Source organism: Suncus etruscus, chromosome 14 (assembly GCF_024139225.1).
Source record: "Suncus etruscus isolate mSunEtr1 chromosome 14, mSunEtr1.pri.cur, whole genome shotgun sequence".
NCBI lineage: Eukaryota > Metazoa > Chordata > Mammalia > Eulipotyphla > Soricidae > Suncus > Suncus etruscus.
This window is the reverse complement of record NC_064861.1, coordinates 61,881,368-61,898,439: the sequence shown is the minus strand read 5'-3', so window position 1 is coordinate 61,898,439 and position 17,072 is coordinate 61,881,368. Positions and strand designations below refer to the sequence as shown.

General features: G+C 42.8%; 1 protein-coding gene across 1 annotated transcript in view; it reads right to left on the bottom strand.

Moving 5' to 3' along the window:
* Positions 1–352: 352 nt before the first annotated feature.
* Positions 353–17,072, bottom strand: part of LRRC36 (leucine rich repeat containing 36) — a 66,630-nt gene continuing 49,910 nt past the window's right edge. Inside the window, exons 11-15 of the mRNA XM_049786378.1 lie at positions 9,501–9,666; positions 7,999–8,144; positions 6,941–7,064; positions 4,773–4,887; positions 353–578 (exon numbers count right to left, since the gene is read on the bottom strand). Of these exons, the coding sequence (XP_049642335.1) occupies positions 353–578; positions 4,773–4,887; positions 6,941–7,064; positions 7,999–8,144; positions 9,501–9,666 (777 nt within the window). The remainder of the gene's footprint in view (positions 579–4,772; positions 4,888–6,940; positions 7,065–7,998; positions 8,145–9,500; positions 9,667–17,072) is intronic.

The following is a 17,072-nucleotide window of genomic DNA, read 5'->3' as shown; positions in this document are numbered from 1 at the left end:
ATTTGGACCCTCTATGATTTATTTTAACACAAAGCACAGCTCCATCATGGGTGTATTTTCACCTCTGACCCTACCAGTTCAAGTGACTTTGGAGAAAAGATGGTGTTTTTTCTTTTTTGACATTTTCAGCCAAATATTTCTATGGGATACGATGCCTAGGACCAAGTGCCAACTATTTTCTGTAGGCAGGAGGAAAGAATGACTCAATGGGAGGAGACAAGAAATAAAGAGGACCAAAGCAGTGGAGTCAGAATTGTTTTTTCTTAATCTTGTAGTAAGCAGTACTAGCGTGGTGGGACTGGTGTGGACTGGCTCCGAGGTTGTGAGGGCTGTGCACAGGAGCCCTGTTGTGCTAGCTCCATATACCAGGCTCTGGGACAGAGTTTGAGACACTCTGTATTAGATACTGACCCGTGTCGTGTGTCATTGGAGAGGAGGAGGACAGCACTCTTTTCCCAAAGGGTGACGATCTCCCCAGATGATGGCTCTTCTCTGGAGGCAGCAGAAATTTCCCGGAATAACCCTTCTGCTCTTTATTCAGCTGCTGCAGCAGATACTCATTAGTTACCACCAGAGATCTGAGGACAGGCAGGGAAGGGAGAGGCCGGAGAGGAAGCATGAACACAGTTGATGCCAGTCAGCCTGACATGTTGGTTATAGACAAATGTAAAATGAAGTAACATCCTTAAATAGAACTGTCCGGTTTATGAGCAGATGATTTAGAAGTGGGCTGGCAGCTTCTTCCTTCATTACAGCTTTGTCTGATTATGTTCCAGACTCACTGCAGCAAGAACATTAGTTTACATTTTATATAGTGTTTGTTCGAGTCTCTCCAAAGCACTGTCATGAGGAGGAAAGCAGATCCATCTGGAGATTGGTACCTGACCAAGACTCCAATTTCTTTTCTTTTCTTTTTTTTTTTTTTAATTTTTTGGCCACACCTGGTGTTGCTCAGGGGTTACTCTTGGCTATGTGCTCCTGGTTTGGGGGACCATATGGGACACCGAGGGATTGAACTGCAGTCCCTCCTGAGTCAGCGCGTGCAAGGGAAATGCACCATCACTCCAGCCCCTCCAATTTCTTTTTTATTTTGTTTGTTTTGAGGTTTTTGGGCGATACCCCATTATGCTCAAAGCTTACTCCAGGTCCAGTACTCAGGGATCATTCCTGGCAGTGATCATATGTGGATCTGGGGATCTGGATAAGTTGTATGCAAAGAAGTATTTTGCAGACCCCTAGGACTACAATTTCTTTTCTTTTCTTTTCTTTTTTTTTTTTTTTTTTTTGGGTCACATCTGGCAGTGCTCAGGGGTTACTCCTGGCTCTAGGCTCAGAAATCGTCCCTGGACCTAGGGGACCATATGGGATGCTGGGATTTGAACCACCATCCTTCTGCATGAAAGGCAAAAGCCTTACCTCCATGCTATCTCTCCGGCCCCAGGACTACAATTTCTATCCCCAAATCTGAACGATTTCTTTGAATCTAAATCTCTGCAATCAGCTAATGGTGTTGGTTACTTGGAATGACTGGGGCTTTGTATTACTGTGAAATAATAAAAGTTATCAGAGACTGCCCTTCCCCAAATGGTGGATGCACAATGCTATTTATTATTTGCAGCATGACTAGGAGCCCCAAATGTCTAACTACAGAAGATAAACACATGGCAGAGTTCAATGCAGCTGGAAGGAATCCCACACAGTAGAGGCACAAGATCACACTCAGTACAGGGCTGGTGCTGGGGTCAAACTTTGTGTCATGTTCAGGGCTGTCCCTGACCTCTAAACTGGTTTGTAATATACAAGGTGAAACAAACATGATGCCTCCTTTTATGAGATATGAAAGGAATTAATTCACATCATAGTCACATCATACCTACAAGGAAGGCTAGTGGGAGGAAAGGGAAGAGGTAGTGAAGGAAGCTGAATTTCTCTGAACTTACATTTTATTGTTTGACCTTGGAACTTACTAAAATGTTCTACCTAATTGTAACACATGACTAAATTTGGGCCTGGAAGATAGTGCAAAGGGCGGAATACATGCTTTGCTGTAAGAGGCCCAGATTTGATTTCTATTATCACATGGTCCTGAGCACTGACAGAATCTACCCAAATACTGAGTACATTGCTAGACATGGTCCCCAAAACAAAAATAAAATAAAACAAGGTTTAAAATAATAATAACTACAAATCAAAAGCAAAGTGAAGGGGCCAGAGAGATAACACAGTGATGGGGCATTTGCTTAGTATGCAGCTGACCCGGGAGGGACCCAGTTCCATTCCCTTCCCAGCAACTCATATGGTCCCCCAGCCTGTCAGGAGCAATTTCCTTTTTTTTTTTTTTTTTTAGTTGTTTGGGCCACACTTGGTGACACTTAGGGGTTACTCCTGGCTATGCGCTCAGAAATCGCTCCTGGCTTGGTTGACCATACAGGATGCTGGGGGATCGAAATGCGGTCCATCCTAGGTTAGCCAAGTGCAAGGCAAACGCCTTACCTCTTATGACAACACTCCAGCTCCATAGGGATGATTTCTGAGTGCAGAGCCAAGAGTAACCCCTGAGCACTGCTGGGTGTGGCCCAACAACCAATCAATCTATAAATTTTTTTTTAAAGCAAAGTGAGGGGGCCGGGCGGTGGCGCTGGAGGTAAGGTGCCTGCCTTACCTGCGCTAGCCTAGGACGGGCCGCGGTTCGATCCCCCGGCGTCCCATATGGTCCCCCAAGCCAGGAGCGACTTCTGAGCGCATAGCCAGGAGTAACCCCTGAGCGTCACCGGGTGTGGCCCAAAAACCAAAAAAAAAAAAAAAAAAAAAAAAAAAAAAAAAAAAAAACAAAGTGAGGAGCCAGGGGCCGGGTAGGTGGTGCTGGAGGTAAGGTGTCTGCCTTGCAAGCGCTAGCCAAGGAAGGACCACGGTTCGATCCCCCGGCGTCCCATATGGTCCCCCCAAGCCAGGGGCGATTTCTGAGCACATAGCCAGGAGTAACCCCTGAGCGTCAAACAGGTGTGGCCCAAAAACCAAAAAAAAAAAAAAAAAAACAAAAACAAAGTGAGGAGCCAGAGAGATAGCATGGAGGTAGAGCATTTGCCTCGCATGCAGAAGGATGGTGGTTTGAATCCCAGCATCCCATATGGTCCCCCGAGCCTGCCAGGAGCGATTTCTGAGCGTAGAGCCAGGAGTAATCCCTGAGTGCTGCTGGGTGTGACCCAAAATCCAAAAAAAAAAAAAAAAAAAGGCAAAGTGAAACAAATTGAGGCTATCTACTGAGTCAAGTTTGACAACACGGAAATTATATTTTGGAAGCCTGAGAATGACTGTGGTAAAGAAACGGATTTGTAGGTGTAATACTGAGAGTTTGATCCTTTGCACCTGCCCACATGCCAAATGCAAGCCCAGCAACACCACTGTATGGGAAACCCAGCTTCATTAGGAAGTATTTGCTTTTTAGTCACTACACTGGAGAGTGTTGAGTGTAAAGTGTCACCATAGGCAACACAGCAAAATGTTTCCTGGGCTGCAATGCAAGCATCTGTGACCTCTGGATGTTTAAATATCAAGGGGAAATGGAGGAAAATGCAACTTTCTATCTATCCTTGTAAAGAAATAGGGTCTAGTATTGTCAAACTGATTTCTAGGCTGGTTGCAAGAGCATCACCTGGAAACTTATACAAATGAAAATTCTCAGTTCCAAGCCCAGATACCCTTACTCAGGATTGGGGGCAGGGCCCATTTCAACAAGTAAAAATAATATTTTGGAGGGCCTTACCCAGGTATGTTTAGGGCTTATTTCTGGCTGTGCACTCAGGGATCACTCCTGGCATTACTTGGGGTATCAAATAAACCCAGATTGGCTGCATTCAAAGCAAGTGCCTGACCATCTCTACGATCTATCTGGCTCTCATGATACCAAGTTTTTCAGATACTTTTTGGAAAACCAAGACTCAATTCTGGTTTATGCTTCTTACATAACAAAAACTATTAAAAACATATTTTTGGGGTCACACCTAGTAGTGATCAGGGTTTACTTCTGGCTCTGTGCTCAGGGATCACTCCTGGCAGGGCAGGGGACTATATGGTGTGCTTAAGATGAAACCCAGGTTGGTCACATGCATTCCAACCCCTAATGTACTTTTAAAGTCATCCGGCACAGATCTGCTTCTAATTATCTGCATATAAGCTACTCTTAAAGACAACAGGAAGTTCAGTGGGAAGGGGGTTATTATATATTTAAATTTCATTAAAAATCCTAGTCAAGTTGTTCTTTTTTTGCAAATGTAAAAGTCCAGAGCTTCTGTAAGTGTTTCAATAAGCCCCTTCTGATATTTGGTCTAGCCTGAATCCTGAGAGTACTGTCTCTCGAGAAGCTGAGGTGATGGAGCACCTGCAGAATAACATACACCACATTCCTTCCCCCTTACTCTCTGTGTGCTCTTGACCTCTCTTGGGTGATAAAGAACAGGGAGGCATTTTCTAGAAGAGCCAGATGAATGATTGGAGGGGAACACAGTGATCAGGGAATAACAGGTGATTAAAACAAGAGTCCTATTGGAGCCAATGAGAAGCTACTTATTGCTGAATTATCATAATCCAGTGTCAGCTGTGCCATTTAGTCCTGGTGTGTCCTGGAAGGGCCCTGCTCTGATCCCTGAACTAATGGTCTGGCATACAGTGTGGGGTTGATTTGGAAAGTTCACATATCTGACCCAGTTAGGCCAAACAGTGGTAAGAGAGCGCACATGTCTGCTTCTAGAGCCACTGCATTAAATCTGTCCTACCTCTGACTTTCGTGAAGAAGAGCCACTGTCTCCTCCAACTTTCTCAGCTGGGCAAGCTCCTGGCTCAGGGAAACCACCTGCATGTTCAGCTGCTGATTTTTTCGTAGAAGGTCGTCTACAAAGGGATAGTAACCAGAGTTGAGCTGGATTCCAGGCTGCAAGTCTCAGAATAGAGTTTAAGTAGAATTAGGTTGATTTCCTGAACAGTTGGGGCCCCTGCTTCTGTGGCTACTCTTCATTTATCATCCCCTTCCTTGGCCCAGAAACTAGCAATTATTTATAATTATTTATAATATAAATAATGGCATTTTTTTTAGGAGCTAAGATAAAAACTATTTGGAGAACCACTTAGTTCAATACATTATGTCATGTAATATAATTGTTGCCTTTATTTTTTTTTAAACTTTATTTATTGATTGATTGATTGGTTTTTGGGCCACACCCAGCGGCGCTTGCACTTAGAAATCGCCCTGGCAGGCTGGGGGACCATATGGGATGCCGGGAGTCAAACTGGGTCCCTCCCAGGTTGGCCACATGCAAGGCAAATGCCTCACTGATGTGCCATTTCTCCAGCCCCCAAGAACTGCCTTTATAAATTATTAAACAAATGACATTAGGAATCAGATTGGTGATTGCTCAAAGTGAAGACTCAGAAAAACTGCACAAGGATCAGAAGGAACTTTCTGGAGTAATGAAAATATATAATTTTCTGCATAAAAAATTTAATTCTGGGGCCGGAGAGATAGCATGGAGGTAAGGCATTTGCCTTTCATGCAGGAGGTCATCGGTTCGAATTCCGGCACCCCATATGGTCCCCTGTGCCTGCCAGGAGCAATTTCTGAGCATGGAGCCAGGAAAAACCCCTGAGCACTGCCGGGTGTGACCCAAAAACCAAAAAAAAAAAAAAAAAATTAATTCTGGGGCCAGAGAGATAGCATGGAGGTAAGGTATTTGCCTTTCATGCAGAAGGTCATCGGTTCGAATTCCAGCATCCCATATGGTCCCCTGAGCCTGCCAGGAGCAATTTCTGAGCATAGAGCCAGGAGTAACCCCTGAGCGCTGCCGGTGTGACCCAAAAACAAAAAAACAAAACAAATTTAATTCTAGAAATGTGCACATTCTGGAGCTGGAACATACAGTGGGCATGTGGCTGATATGGATTTTACTCCTGGCATCTCATATCCCTGAGAATTGCCAGGAATTGCCCCCAAACAAGTGTACATTCCATTGCATGTACATTATTATATTTTAATAAATCAGACATACATATTAATGTGGGACTAAATATAAAAAATTAATGGTAGTTATAGCTAGTGATTTATAGTTTTATTTCTTTTGGGGGGGGGCACACCCAGTGGTGCTCAGGGATCACTATTGGTGGGATTTGGAGAGTAGTTGCAGTGTTAGGGATTTAACTTGGGTCAATGCATGCAAGACACTTGCTTATTCACTATACTACCTCCCCAGCTCATATTTTTCTGCTATTTTGGGTTTATTTTTGGACCACACCCAGTTGTGCATAGGGTGTACTCCTGACTCTATGCTCAAGGATCACTCCTGGCAGACTCTGTTGACTATATAAGGTGACAGGGATAGAATCTGGGTGCAAGGCAAGTGCCTTACCATTGTACTATCTCTTTGACACTTGATTTTCCTCCAAAAAAACTCTTTATAAAAAACATACTTCTGTTATAATAGTAAAAACAAGTGTTCAAAAATAACAACAATAACAACAACATTTATACTTACTCAATATGAACTGAAAACTTAATTGGAGTAACTCAAACCACCTGGCATAACAACGTTCCTTTATGGGGGGGTAGAAGTCCACACCTGGTGGTGCTCAGGTCTGGGGGTTCATATGGGGTGCTGGAGATTTGAAACCAGGTTATACACATGCAAAGCAAGTATCCTGCCATCTTTTCTCTCACTCTTTCTCTCCCCAACCCCTCAGACTCCTGCCTTGCTCAGGGGCCCTGTTAATCTCTGTATTGCTCCAATTTTAGTCTGTGTGATGCCAAAATGAGCACTGCATTGCAGTTTTCTAAAACAAGATGATTGTTTCTGTTGAGGAATTCTCACAAACCCTAAGTGATGTAGCCTATTGAATGGGGCCTTCTGCAGACAGCTATGTTGAGGTGCACCACATCGTGCTTTCCTGAACTTACCATAATTGTGGGACTGGTGCCCACCCACAAGTGAGGTGGGAGAATTTTCCTCCAACTGCTGGACTTTTTCTGACAAAATGAAGTTCTCTTCTAGCACTTTGACCAGTTTTTGCTTCAGACTTTCCTTCAGATTAGAAAGCAATATACAGATTACAAATCTGAAATTCTAAGTGTTTTTAGAAGACTAAAAACAAAACAGAAAGCAAAAAATTTTGCCTCGTTCACTGATACTGCAAATCAAAATATCTCTATGCTTTCTCTATTATAATTTTAGTAGACAATTTTACCAATTTTACCAATTTTAATTGGTAGACATAGATCAAGTACAGCAAACATATTATCATATTGCATCACATCATATGGCATCACAATCTTTCTTATGAACTATCTTATGAATTATGTTGTAGCTAGCACAAGTGGTCATTCAGACAGTCAGCCAGCATTCTGAGTCATCCATCATAAGTGTCTAGAAACTGACCTTGGTGTCTAAAGATTTCGGGGATCACATTGTCCCTAAAAGCACTGCTGGGAGTGAGTGTGGCCCTCTCCTCCAAAACCCAACAAAACCAGACCAAAAAAAAAAAAAAAAGCAAAAGCAGTGGGAAACCTCAGGATGTAATTCCCTTCTTTCCTGGAATTCGAGATTTGAAGCTCAAAGAATAGTATCTGGTCTAAAGCATACAGCTTCATTAGAGGAAAGGAAAGACAATACCAGAGATAAACATTTTTCTTCCTTGAACTCAAATAATTTAAACAACCCGTAATTCTAAACATTTTCACTCCTGGGTCTTCCTTCCACCCAATCCAGTCCCCTTCTCCATTTCAAGTTTTTACATTTGTTGGATGGGGAAGATTTGGGAGTCATTATTGCAGAACAGCCAATGTGTCCCTATCCTAGCAAGTTTTTATGTTCCTGATTTGCCTAGATTGACGTCGCCATACTTTGGCTCAGGTTCATCTAGGAGTTTGTGACGAGGATGGTACCATGCTAGTTCTAGTCCTGCTGCTCTGTCCTTTTCTGGCAAGAGAAGAAAATGTGAGAAAGCTGAGAGGCCTACCATGTCGTTAGGGACCAGCTGCCCAGCCTCCTTCGAGTCTAGTTCCCTCCTGTGCAAGGCTTTGGAAGTTTCTTCAGGATGTGAGTGGCACCGCTGCTGAGAAGGAGCAGGGACTACCAAAGTCAGAAGCAGATCTCGGGCAGGACCTGCCAAAAATTCAGGTTGGGCGCACCGGGCCAATCTTTAAAGCTGAAGCACAGAGTTCCTAGTCAATATCTACCAGTTCTGTAGTACAAATAGGCTAATCTATTTTTTTTTTTTAAATTTTGGGGCCACACCCAGTGGTGCTCAAGGGCTAGTCCTGGCTCTGTTCTCAGGAGTAACCCCTGGCTGTGCTCCAGGGACCATCTGTGGAGTTGGGATTCAAACCAGGGTTGGTGGGATGTAAGGCAAGCACATTAACCCCTGTACATTCTCTCTGGTACCTAATCTCTCCTCTCTCTCTCTCTCTCTCTCTCTCTCTCTCTCTCTCTCTCTCTCTCTCTCTCTTTCTCTCTCTCTCTCTTCTCTCCTCTCTCTCACTCTTTCTCTCTCTCTTAACTAAAAACATATTTTGTAAAATATGAGTTATATTATGATGGGTAGAACTTAGGTCCCACGTCATCTTTGGAGAGAAAACAGTAGGCCCTTGGGAGTGCAAGCTCTTTCCTATTTTCTAGTCATTGATGAATGGGATCCCAGGGATAAGATCCTACAAAATGAGAGCGAAGGGTCATCGTGGAAAAGAAAACAATTGGACTAAAATTTCTTCTCTATGTCCTGTCAGAATAAAATAAAGCTTGTTTTGAATTTTCTTTCGAATTTTATAATATTTGATGTACTTAACTTTAAATTTTCTACTTTCACTGTAAACATTTAGCATCGTCCTAAGCTCCTTGAGTTGTTTTTTCCATTAACTAAACATATCACACTAACATATGCAAAACAAACAAACAAAAAAAAAACCCAACAAAAAAAACCAACCCTAAGTAATCCTTCCCCCTCTGTCCCTGAAAAAGAACCTTTTAAATAATGAGAATTCAAACTCATTTGAGATTTTCTAAATCATATATATTTCTGCAGGAAACTCAGAACTCTGATGAGCAAAACTCAATTTCTGTTGTGTTTATTACTGGGGCTTTACCAAGGATTATTTTCTGCTGCCCATGAACATGATCATGCTGTTTCGCATATTTTATTACTCTACCCATTATCCAGACACACACACACACACATACACACACACACACACACACACACACACACACACACACAATGATCATAGGAGAAACAAAAGAACTGGTGTGCAAGGAAAGAGTGCAAAAGCAAAATACAGGGAAAGAAGGATGTGAGAAAAAGGCCGTTTTGCCCACTCTTGTGTTACTAAGAAATTTAGGTAAGTGATCATGAGAACAGTTTTTCTTGGGAGTTAAGCGGTCAGAGGCGCGATTTTGTTTGCAGAACACAGAGCAGAGCACCATCTGAGTCCTTCTGCAGGAACTGAGAATGCACTCACTCATTACCGAGAAACTTCTTGTTGAGGAGGAGGGAGCTGGAGCTGTTCCAGTGCTTCTCCACAAGCTCCACGAGCTGCCTGAGGACTGTGGCCACATGGGAGGTTCTGGCAGAGACCAGAAAACTGTGGTTTCCTGGCAAACCGTGCAAACTGCCCAGGTCACTAGAGAGAGGCTCAAGAAAGAAAACAAAAAAACCAACATTTGTCATTCTTGTGCAATAAGGGAAGTAAAAATCCAGACATTTCAAGTGTTAACATGGAAAAAAGAAAAGAGATGGTATCATCTTTCAATCCATTTGAAAATCCGACTAGACACAGTAATATATTCAGCAGTAATTTCAAATGCAACACTATGTATCTGCTATTGTAATTTTCTATATATTTTCAGAAAGAAATAAGTGGCTTGAACCAGAGTGATAGCACAGTGGTAGGGCATTTGCCTTGCACGTGGCCAATCCAGAACAAACCTGGATTTCATCCCCTGTATCCCATCTGGTTCCCCAAGCCTGCCAGGAGAGATTTCTGAGTGTAGAGCCAGGAATAACCCCTGAGCATCACTGGGTGTAGCCCAAACCCCAAATATAAATAAAAACTTAAAAAAAAGAAAACAAGGAACTAGAGAGCACAGCGATAGGGCATTTGCCTTGCACTCGGCTAACCTGGGTTCGATTCCCAGCGTCCCCCCATATGGTCTGAGCCAGGAGTAATTTCTGAGTGCAGAGCTGGGAGTAACCCCGAGTGCTGCCCGATGTGGCCCCAGAACCCAAAAACAAAACAAAACAAAAAAACAAGTGGCTTGACACATCTATAATACAATCAATATCCTATAATATGAAAAGATTAAATGCCAAACTTAAAAAAACATGTCCGATATTACTAAGTGCAGAATTAACTTATAAATCATAATAAGTTTGTATTAAAATATAATAAACATAAATTTCCTATAACTTTTTTAGGGGAACTGGGAGTCCCAGGGGTCACTTCCAGCAATACTCGGACTGGTACATGGGCCAATGGGAATTTTCAGTGGTTGAGCCATCAAAGTAGTATTTCTCTAGCAGGTCAAACTGAGCTATGCTCATCTGTGCTTGCGGGGCTATGTGGAACCCAGAATCAAACTCAGGCCTCTCACGTGCAAGGTATTGTTCTCCAGCCCTTTGAGTTATCTCTCCAGTCCCCATAATTATATTTTATTCATTCACATATAAATGAATCAATATACAGTATATATCACAATAAATATAAAGAAATAATTGTAAATTTTACAGTATGTATCTACCAGTCTTTCCTGTAGGGGCTCCTGGAACCCAGGACAACTATATATTAAAAAAAATTCATGGGCCATAGAGATAGCATGGAGGTTATAAGGCCTTTTTTCCTTGCATGCAGAGGGACAGTGATTGGAATTCCAGCATCCCATATGGTCCCTCCAAGCCTGCCAGGAGCAATTTCTGAGCATAACCCAGGAGTAACCCCTGAGCGCTGCTGGGTGTGACTCAAAACCAAAACAAACAAACCAAACAAAAACAAAAAACAAACAAGCAAAAAAAATTCAGTGCTAGAGCGATAGCACAAGTGAGTAGGACATCTGCGGACCTGGGTTCTATCAGTGGCATCTCATATGGTCTCCTAAGCCTGCCAGGAACAATTTCTAAGCACAGTGCCAGGAGTAATTCCTAAGTGCTGTCAGGTGTGCCCCCAAAACAAACAAACAAACTAACTAACTAAAACAGTAAAAAGAACAAAATTGGGCCAGGGATGTGGCTCAACAGTAGAGTGCAAATCTCACATGTGTGAAATTTAATCCCTGGCATTGCAAACAGCAAAAAAAGCAAAAAAGCCAGCCAAATTGTTTCTCAATATTTGGCTCATGTGATATAAAAGTGATAGATTAATTAGCTAATATTGTCATAGCTGACAACTGTAAAGCAGCACATCAAAAAAGCAATATTTAGGACTTGAGTCATACATGTGCCTATGATTAATAGGGAAAGGCATTGTTACTGGGGTTAGACATTTATTCACAGATTTATAATGAGCATTAATTATGTATATTGAGAGTTCTGTATAAGAACTGAGCATAGAAATATTTCTTCCTATGGGGTCCTGGAACAGAAAGTACAGGGAATAGACATTTGCCTTTCATGTGACCAACTCCTAGTTGATCTCTGGTACACAGTGTCCCCTAAGCATCTCTAGGAGTACTCCCTGGGTACAAATTTAGGAGTAATCTATGAGCACCACTGGCTGTGGCCCCCAAACCCTAAAAATCCCAAAACAGAATGATGAGGTTCTTCATGAACTTAACAATTCAGGCCCAGGGAGATGGTTCAAAGGGAAGGAGGGCAAGATTGCATGCAGGAATCCCAGGTTTGATCCCTGGCACTGCACGGTCCTCTGAGCAATAAGTATACTGGGTTTGATCTCTGGCACCACACACACACACACACACACACACGCACGCACGCACGCACGCACGCACGCAGACACGCAGACACGCACGCACGCACCATTGATGAGAAAAGCCAAAAAGTTCCAGTTATACCACAGGACTATTGGTTACTTTAGAGGAAATGGTATTAAAAAGAATTATTATGGTCACTGTTTTTTCATGTATTGTGACTTTGTATATCCTGTAACAACTTGGAAACTTATATATACCTTTCAGCATTATTTCACTTACTTAATATGAATTGATAATAAGGATGGACCGGAGAGATAACAGCACATAGGGCACTTAACTTGCATATGACCAACACAAGTTCAAACCCTGATACCCCATCTGGTCCCCTGACCCCAGCTAAGGGTGATCCTTAATCACAAAGCAGAAGTAAGCTCTGAGTATTTCTAGGTGTGGTCCAAAAACAAAAATAATTGGTGATAAGTTTTATAAATTTAGAGGCCAGAGTGATAGCATATTAGGTAGGGTGTTTGCCCTTGCATGCAGTTGGCACAAGTACAATCCTCAGCATCCCATATAGTCCCCCAAGCCTGCCAGGAGTGATTTCTGAGCACAGAGCCAAGAATAACCCCTTAGCACTGCTGGGTGTGGCTCAGAAACCTAAAAAAAAAAAAAAGAAAAAAAAAAAAGAGAGAAAGTTTTATAAATTTGGAAATGATTTTGTTATCTTTATAAGTCTTTAATTTTCAGCAAATTTTACCATGACGTTTTGGTAATATTTGGTAAATATTCATAAGTTATGTAAGATTCTAAAGTCAACTGGTCAAAATAATTTTATTTAAAAATTCATAAAAAATTCAGGACCTGGAGAGATAGCACAGCGGCGTTTGCCTTGCAAGCAGCCAATCCAGGACCAAAGGTGGTTGGTTCAAATCCCGGTGTCCCATATGGTCCCCCGTGCCAGCCAGGAGCTATTTCTGAGCAGACAGCCAGGAGTAACCCCTGAGCACTGCCGGGTGTGACCCAAAAACCAAAAAAAAAAGGGGGGGGTTTAAAAAAGGGGCCGTAGAGGTAAGATTCTGCTTTGCAAGCGCTAGCCAAGGAAAGAACGCGACCGCGGTTCGATCCCCCAGCGTCCCATATGGTCACCCCAAGCCGGGGGCAATTTCTGAGCACTTAGCCAGGAGTAACCCCTGAGCATCAAACGGGTGTGACCTGAAAAACAAAAAAATAATTGATAAAAATTCATAGTTAAATTTATATATTTAACTTTTCTATTATGGGATTTTTCTTTTCCTTTATTTTATAAGATTTTTCTCTAGCTAAAAAAAATTGATTTTAAGGTCATACCTGGCAGTGCTTAGGACAGTATGATAGGAATTGAATTGAACTGAATCCAGGCTGGTCACTTGCAAGGCAAACTCTCTACCTATTGTATTAGTCTCTAACCTCTACTCTTTTTGCAGGGGGGAAAGGGGCACACCCAGTGGCACTCAGAGGTTACTCCTGATTCTATGCTAAAAAAATCACTCCTGGTAGGCTCGGGGGATCATATAGGATGCCAAGGATCAAATCTGGGTCCATCCCAGGTCAGCTGTGTGCAAGGCAAATGCCCTACTGCTGTTACTGTTCTATCACTCCAACCCCTTAGTCTCTACTTTAAAAAAAAAAAAGCTTTTTTAATTTTTTTTTTTTTTGGTTTTTGATTTTTGGGTCACACCCGGCAGCGCTCAGGGGTTACTTCTGGCTCTATACTCAGAAATCATTCCTGGCAGGCTTGGGGGACCATATAGGGTGCCAGGATTTGAACCACTGTCCTTCTTCATGCCAGGCAAACACCCTACCTTCATGCTATCTCTCCAGACCAAATGGTCTTTTTCTTAGCAACAACTTTTTTTTGGGGGTTACTCCTGGCTGTCTGCTCAGAAATAGCTCCTGGCTGGCACGGGGGACCATATGGGACACCGGGATTTGAACCAACCACCTTTGGTCCTGGATCGACTATTTGCAAGACAAACGCCGCTGTGCTATCTCTCCGGGCCCAGCAACAACTTTTTAAGATAGGGAGTTTGGGTTACACCCAACCATGCTCAGGGACTACTCTGTGCTCAGGAGTGATCCCTGAGAGTCATATCTGATGCCAGAGATTAAACCAGGATCAGCTGCATACAAGGCAAGAACATTACAGTCAGTATTATTTGGTCCCATTAGCATTATTTTTTTTGGGGGGGGCCCACACTGTTTAATGCTCAGGGGTTACTTCTGACTCCGTGCTCAAAAATCACTCCTGGTTTGGGGGACCATATGGGATGCTGGGGGAATTGAACCTCAGTTGTCCCAGATCAGCCGTAAGCAAGGCAAATGCCCTACTGCTGTGCCACCGGTCCGGCCCCCCATTAGCATTTTTTTTGTTTTTGTTTTTGTTTGTTTGTTTTTGGGCCACACTCGGCGTTGCTCAGGGGTTACTCCTGGCTGTCTGCTCAGAAATAGCTCCTGGCAGGCATGGGGACCATATGGGACACCGGGATTCGAACCAACCACCTTAGATTCTGGATCGGCTGCTTGCAAGGCAAACACCGCTGTGCTATCTCTCCGGGCCCTTTTATTTTTGGTTTTTGGGTCACGCCCGGCAGCGCTTAGGCGTTACTCCTGGCTCTATGCTCAGAAATCGCTCCTGGAAGACTCAGGGGACCATATGGGATGCCCGGATTCGAACCACTGACCTTCTTTCTGCATGCAAGGCAAACACCTTACCTTTATGCTATCTCTCTGGCCCCCATTAGCATTTTTAAAAACTTTGACCATTATAAAAACTGAACATAATCTTATGTATGATTTTTTATTTTGAGAAACTCTTGCAGTTTTTTTATATAAAGGAAAATATTGGGGACTGGGAATATGGTTGCCTTGCATGTCCTGGGTTTAATCTCTAGTTCTGCCAAAAGAAAAAAGCATAAAAGACTTCTATTTACCTTTTCTGGGGATAAAACTCAGTGGTAGAACACTTGCCTTGAATGAGTGAGACCCTGAGTTCCAGCCCTGGCACCACAAAAAAAAAAAAAAAAGAAGCTGACAGAAATAGAAACAAGAGGGCCGGGCGGTGGCGCTGGAGTAAGGTGCCTGCCTCGCCTGCGCTAGCCTAGGACGGACCGCGGTTCGATCCCCCGGCGTCCCATATGGTCCCCCAAGAAGCCAGGAGCAACTTCTGAGCGCATAGCCAGGAGTAACCCCTGAGCGTCACAGGGTGTGGCCCAAAAACCAAAAAAAAAAAAAAAAAAGAAATAGAAACAAGAATTTTAAGATAGTACAGAGATTATACTCCTGAGCATATTTTATTACTGTCTCTCCAGAGAGATATGTTCTTGCCTAGTGTCCTGCTGACTTGGGTTCAAATTCTTGGTCTTTCCAGAGAGATATGTTCTTGCCTAGTGTCCTGCTGACTTGGGTTCAAATTCTTGGTATCATGTTTGACTCCCTAAACGCCAGTAGGAGTCACTCCTGAGCACAGACTCAGAAATAGCTCCTGGGTACCAGGTGTGAGCCAATAACCACCCCACACAAAATATATATAGCATCCAAATATCCAAATTGTTGTCCCTTCATCCATAGGTCCATGAACACAATCTCAGGGTCCTAGAAAAACAGGTATCAGCATGGGACTGTTCTGTGATTCGATCATGGCTCTGAGTTTGATCTCCCAGAACCACTTGCCCCCAGAGCATCATCATTACAGCCCCTGCAACAGATGAAAATATGTTATCTTTGGCAGAAAATGGGATAAAGGAGACCCAAATATCTAGAAAACATTACAAAAACGTTCCCTGTGGGTATAAAAAAAATAAAACCACCTTCAAAAAATTTTAATTGAAAAGAAAGTATTTAAAGAATTAAAGTGTCTACCACTCTCAAGTAACCCCCCAAATAACTCTATAAATTCATGTAAATATGTACAACAATTTCTAATAACTGAAAAATAAGTGATTGGAAATCTGCTTCCTCCAAGGTAATAAGTGACAAGTGATTCTTTTTTCTTTTTTTTTTTTTGGGGGGGGGGTCACACCTGACAGCACTCAGGGGTTACTCCTGACTCCATACTCAGAAAATCATCCCTGGCAGGCATGGAGGACCATATGAGATGCTGGGATTCGAACCATCATCCTTCTGCATGAAAGGCAAACGCCTTACCTCCGTGCTATCTCTCTGGCCCCTGACAAGTGATTCTTATGAAAGGATTGTGAGCACATGAGAAAGAAGCTTAAGATCCTTTAAAAAACAGCTATTTCAGGGGCCGGAGCAGTGGTGCTAGAGGTAAGGTGTCTGCTTTGCAAGCGCTAGCTTAGAATGGACCATGGTTCGATCTCCCGGCGTCCCATATGACCCCCCCCCAAACCAGGAGCGATTTCCATAGCTATAGCCAGGAGTAACCCCTGAGCATCAAATGGGTGTGGCCCCAAAACAAAACAAAACAAACAAACAAAAGAAAATAAAAATAAGATGTTTCAGATGGAAGTAGGACCTGGGGAAAATGATGATCCTGACAGAGCAGAGTAGAAGATGTTCTCAATGGAGGGATACAATGGAGGGATACAAGGCAGAGAAAATTTTAATAATTGAGAAATGTTTCTAAGGCTGAAGAAATAGTACAGTGGATAGGGTGCTTGCCTTGCATGTTACTGACATGGGTCCCTTCTCTTGTATCCCATATGTTACTCCAAACACTGCAGGAGTAACTCCTGAGTGTAGAGCCAGAAGTAACCCCTGAGCATCACTGGTGTGGCCCAAAACCCAAATACACCCCCCAAAACTGAGTAACTTTCCATTATACTTTTCAATTAGCTTATTATAATTTTATTAAATGATTTAATTGTATATGTGGAAATGGTTTTCCATTTCTTTAAATTACTCTCAGCAAAAATCCTTTAGATAATTTAATTTTTTTCTTTTCTTTTCTTTTTTTTTTTTTTTTTTTTGGTTTTTGGGTCACACTCGGCAGTGCTCAGGGGTTCCTCCTGGCTCTACGCTCAGAAATCGCTCCTGCCAGGCTCAGGGGACCATATGGGATGCCGGGATTCGAACCACCGTCCTTCAGCATGCAAGGCAAATGCCTTATCTCCATGCTATCTCTCCAGCCCCCCCCCTTTTTTCTCTTTTTTTTTTTTGGGTCACACCTGGTGATTG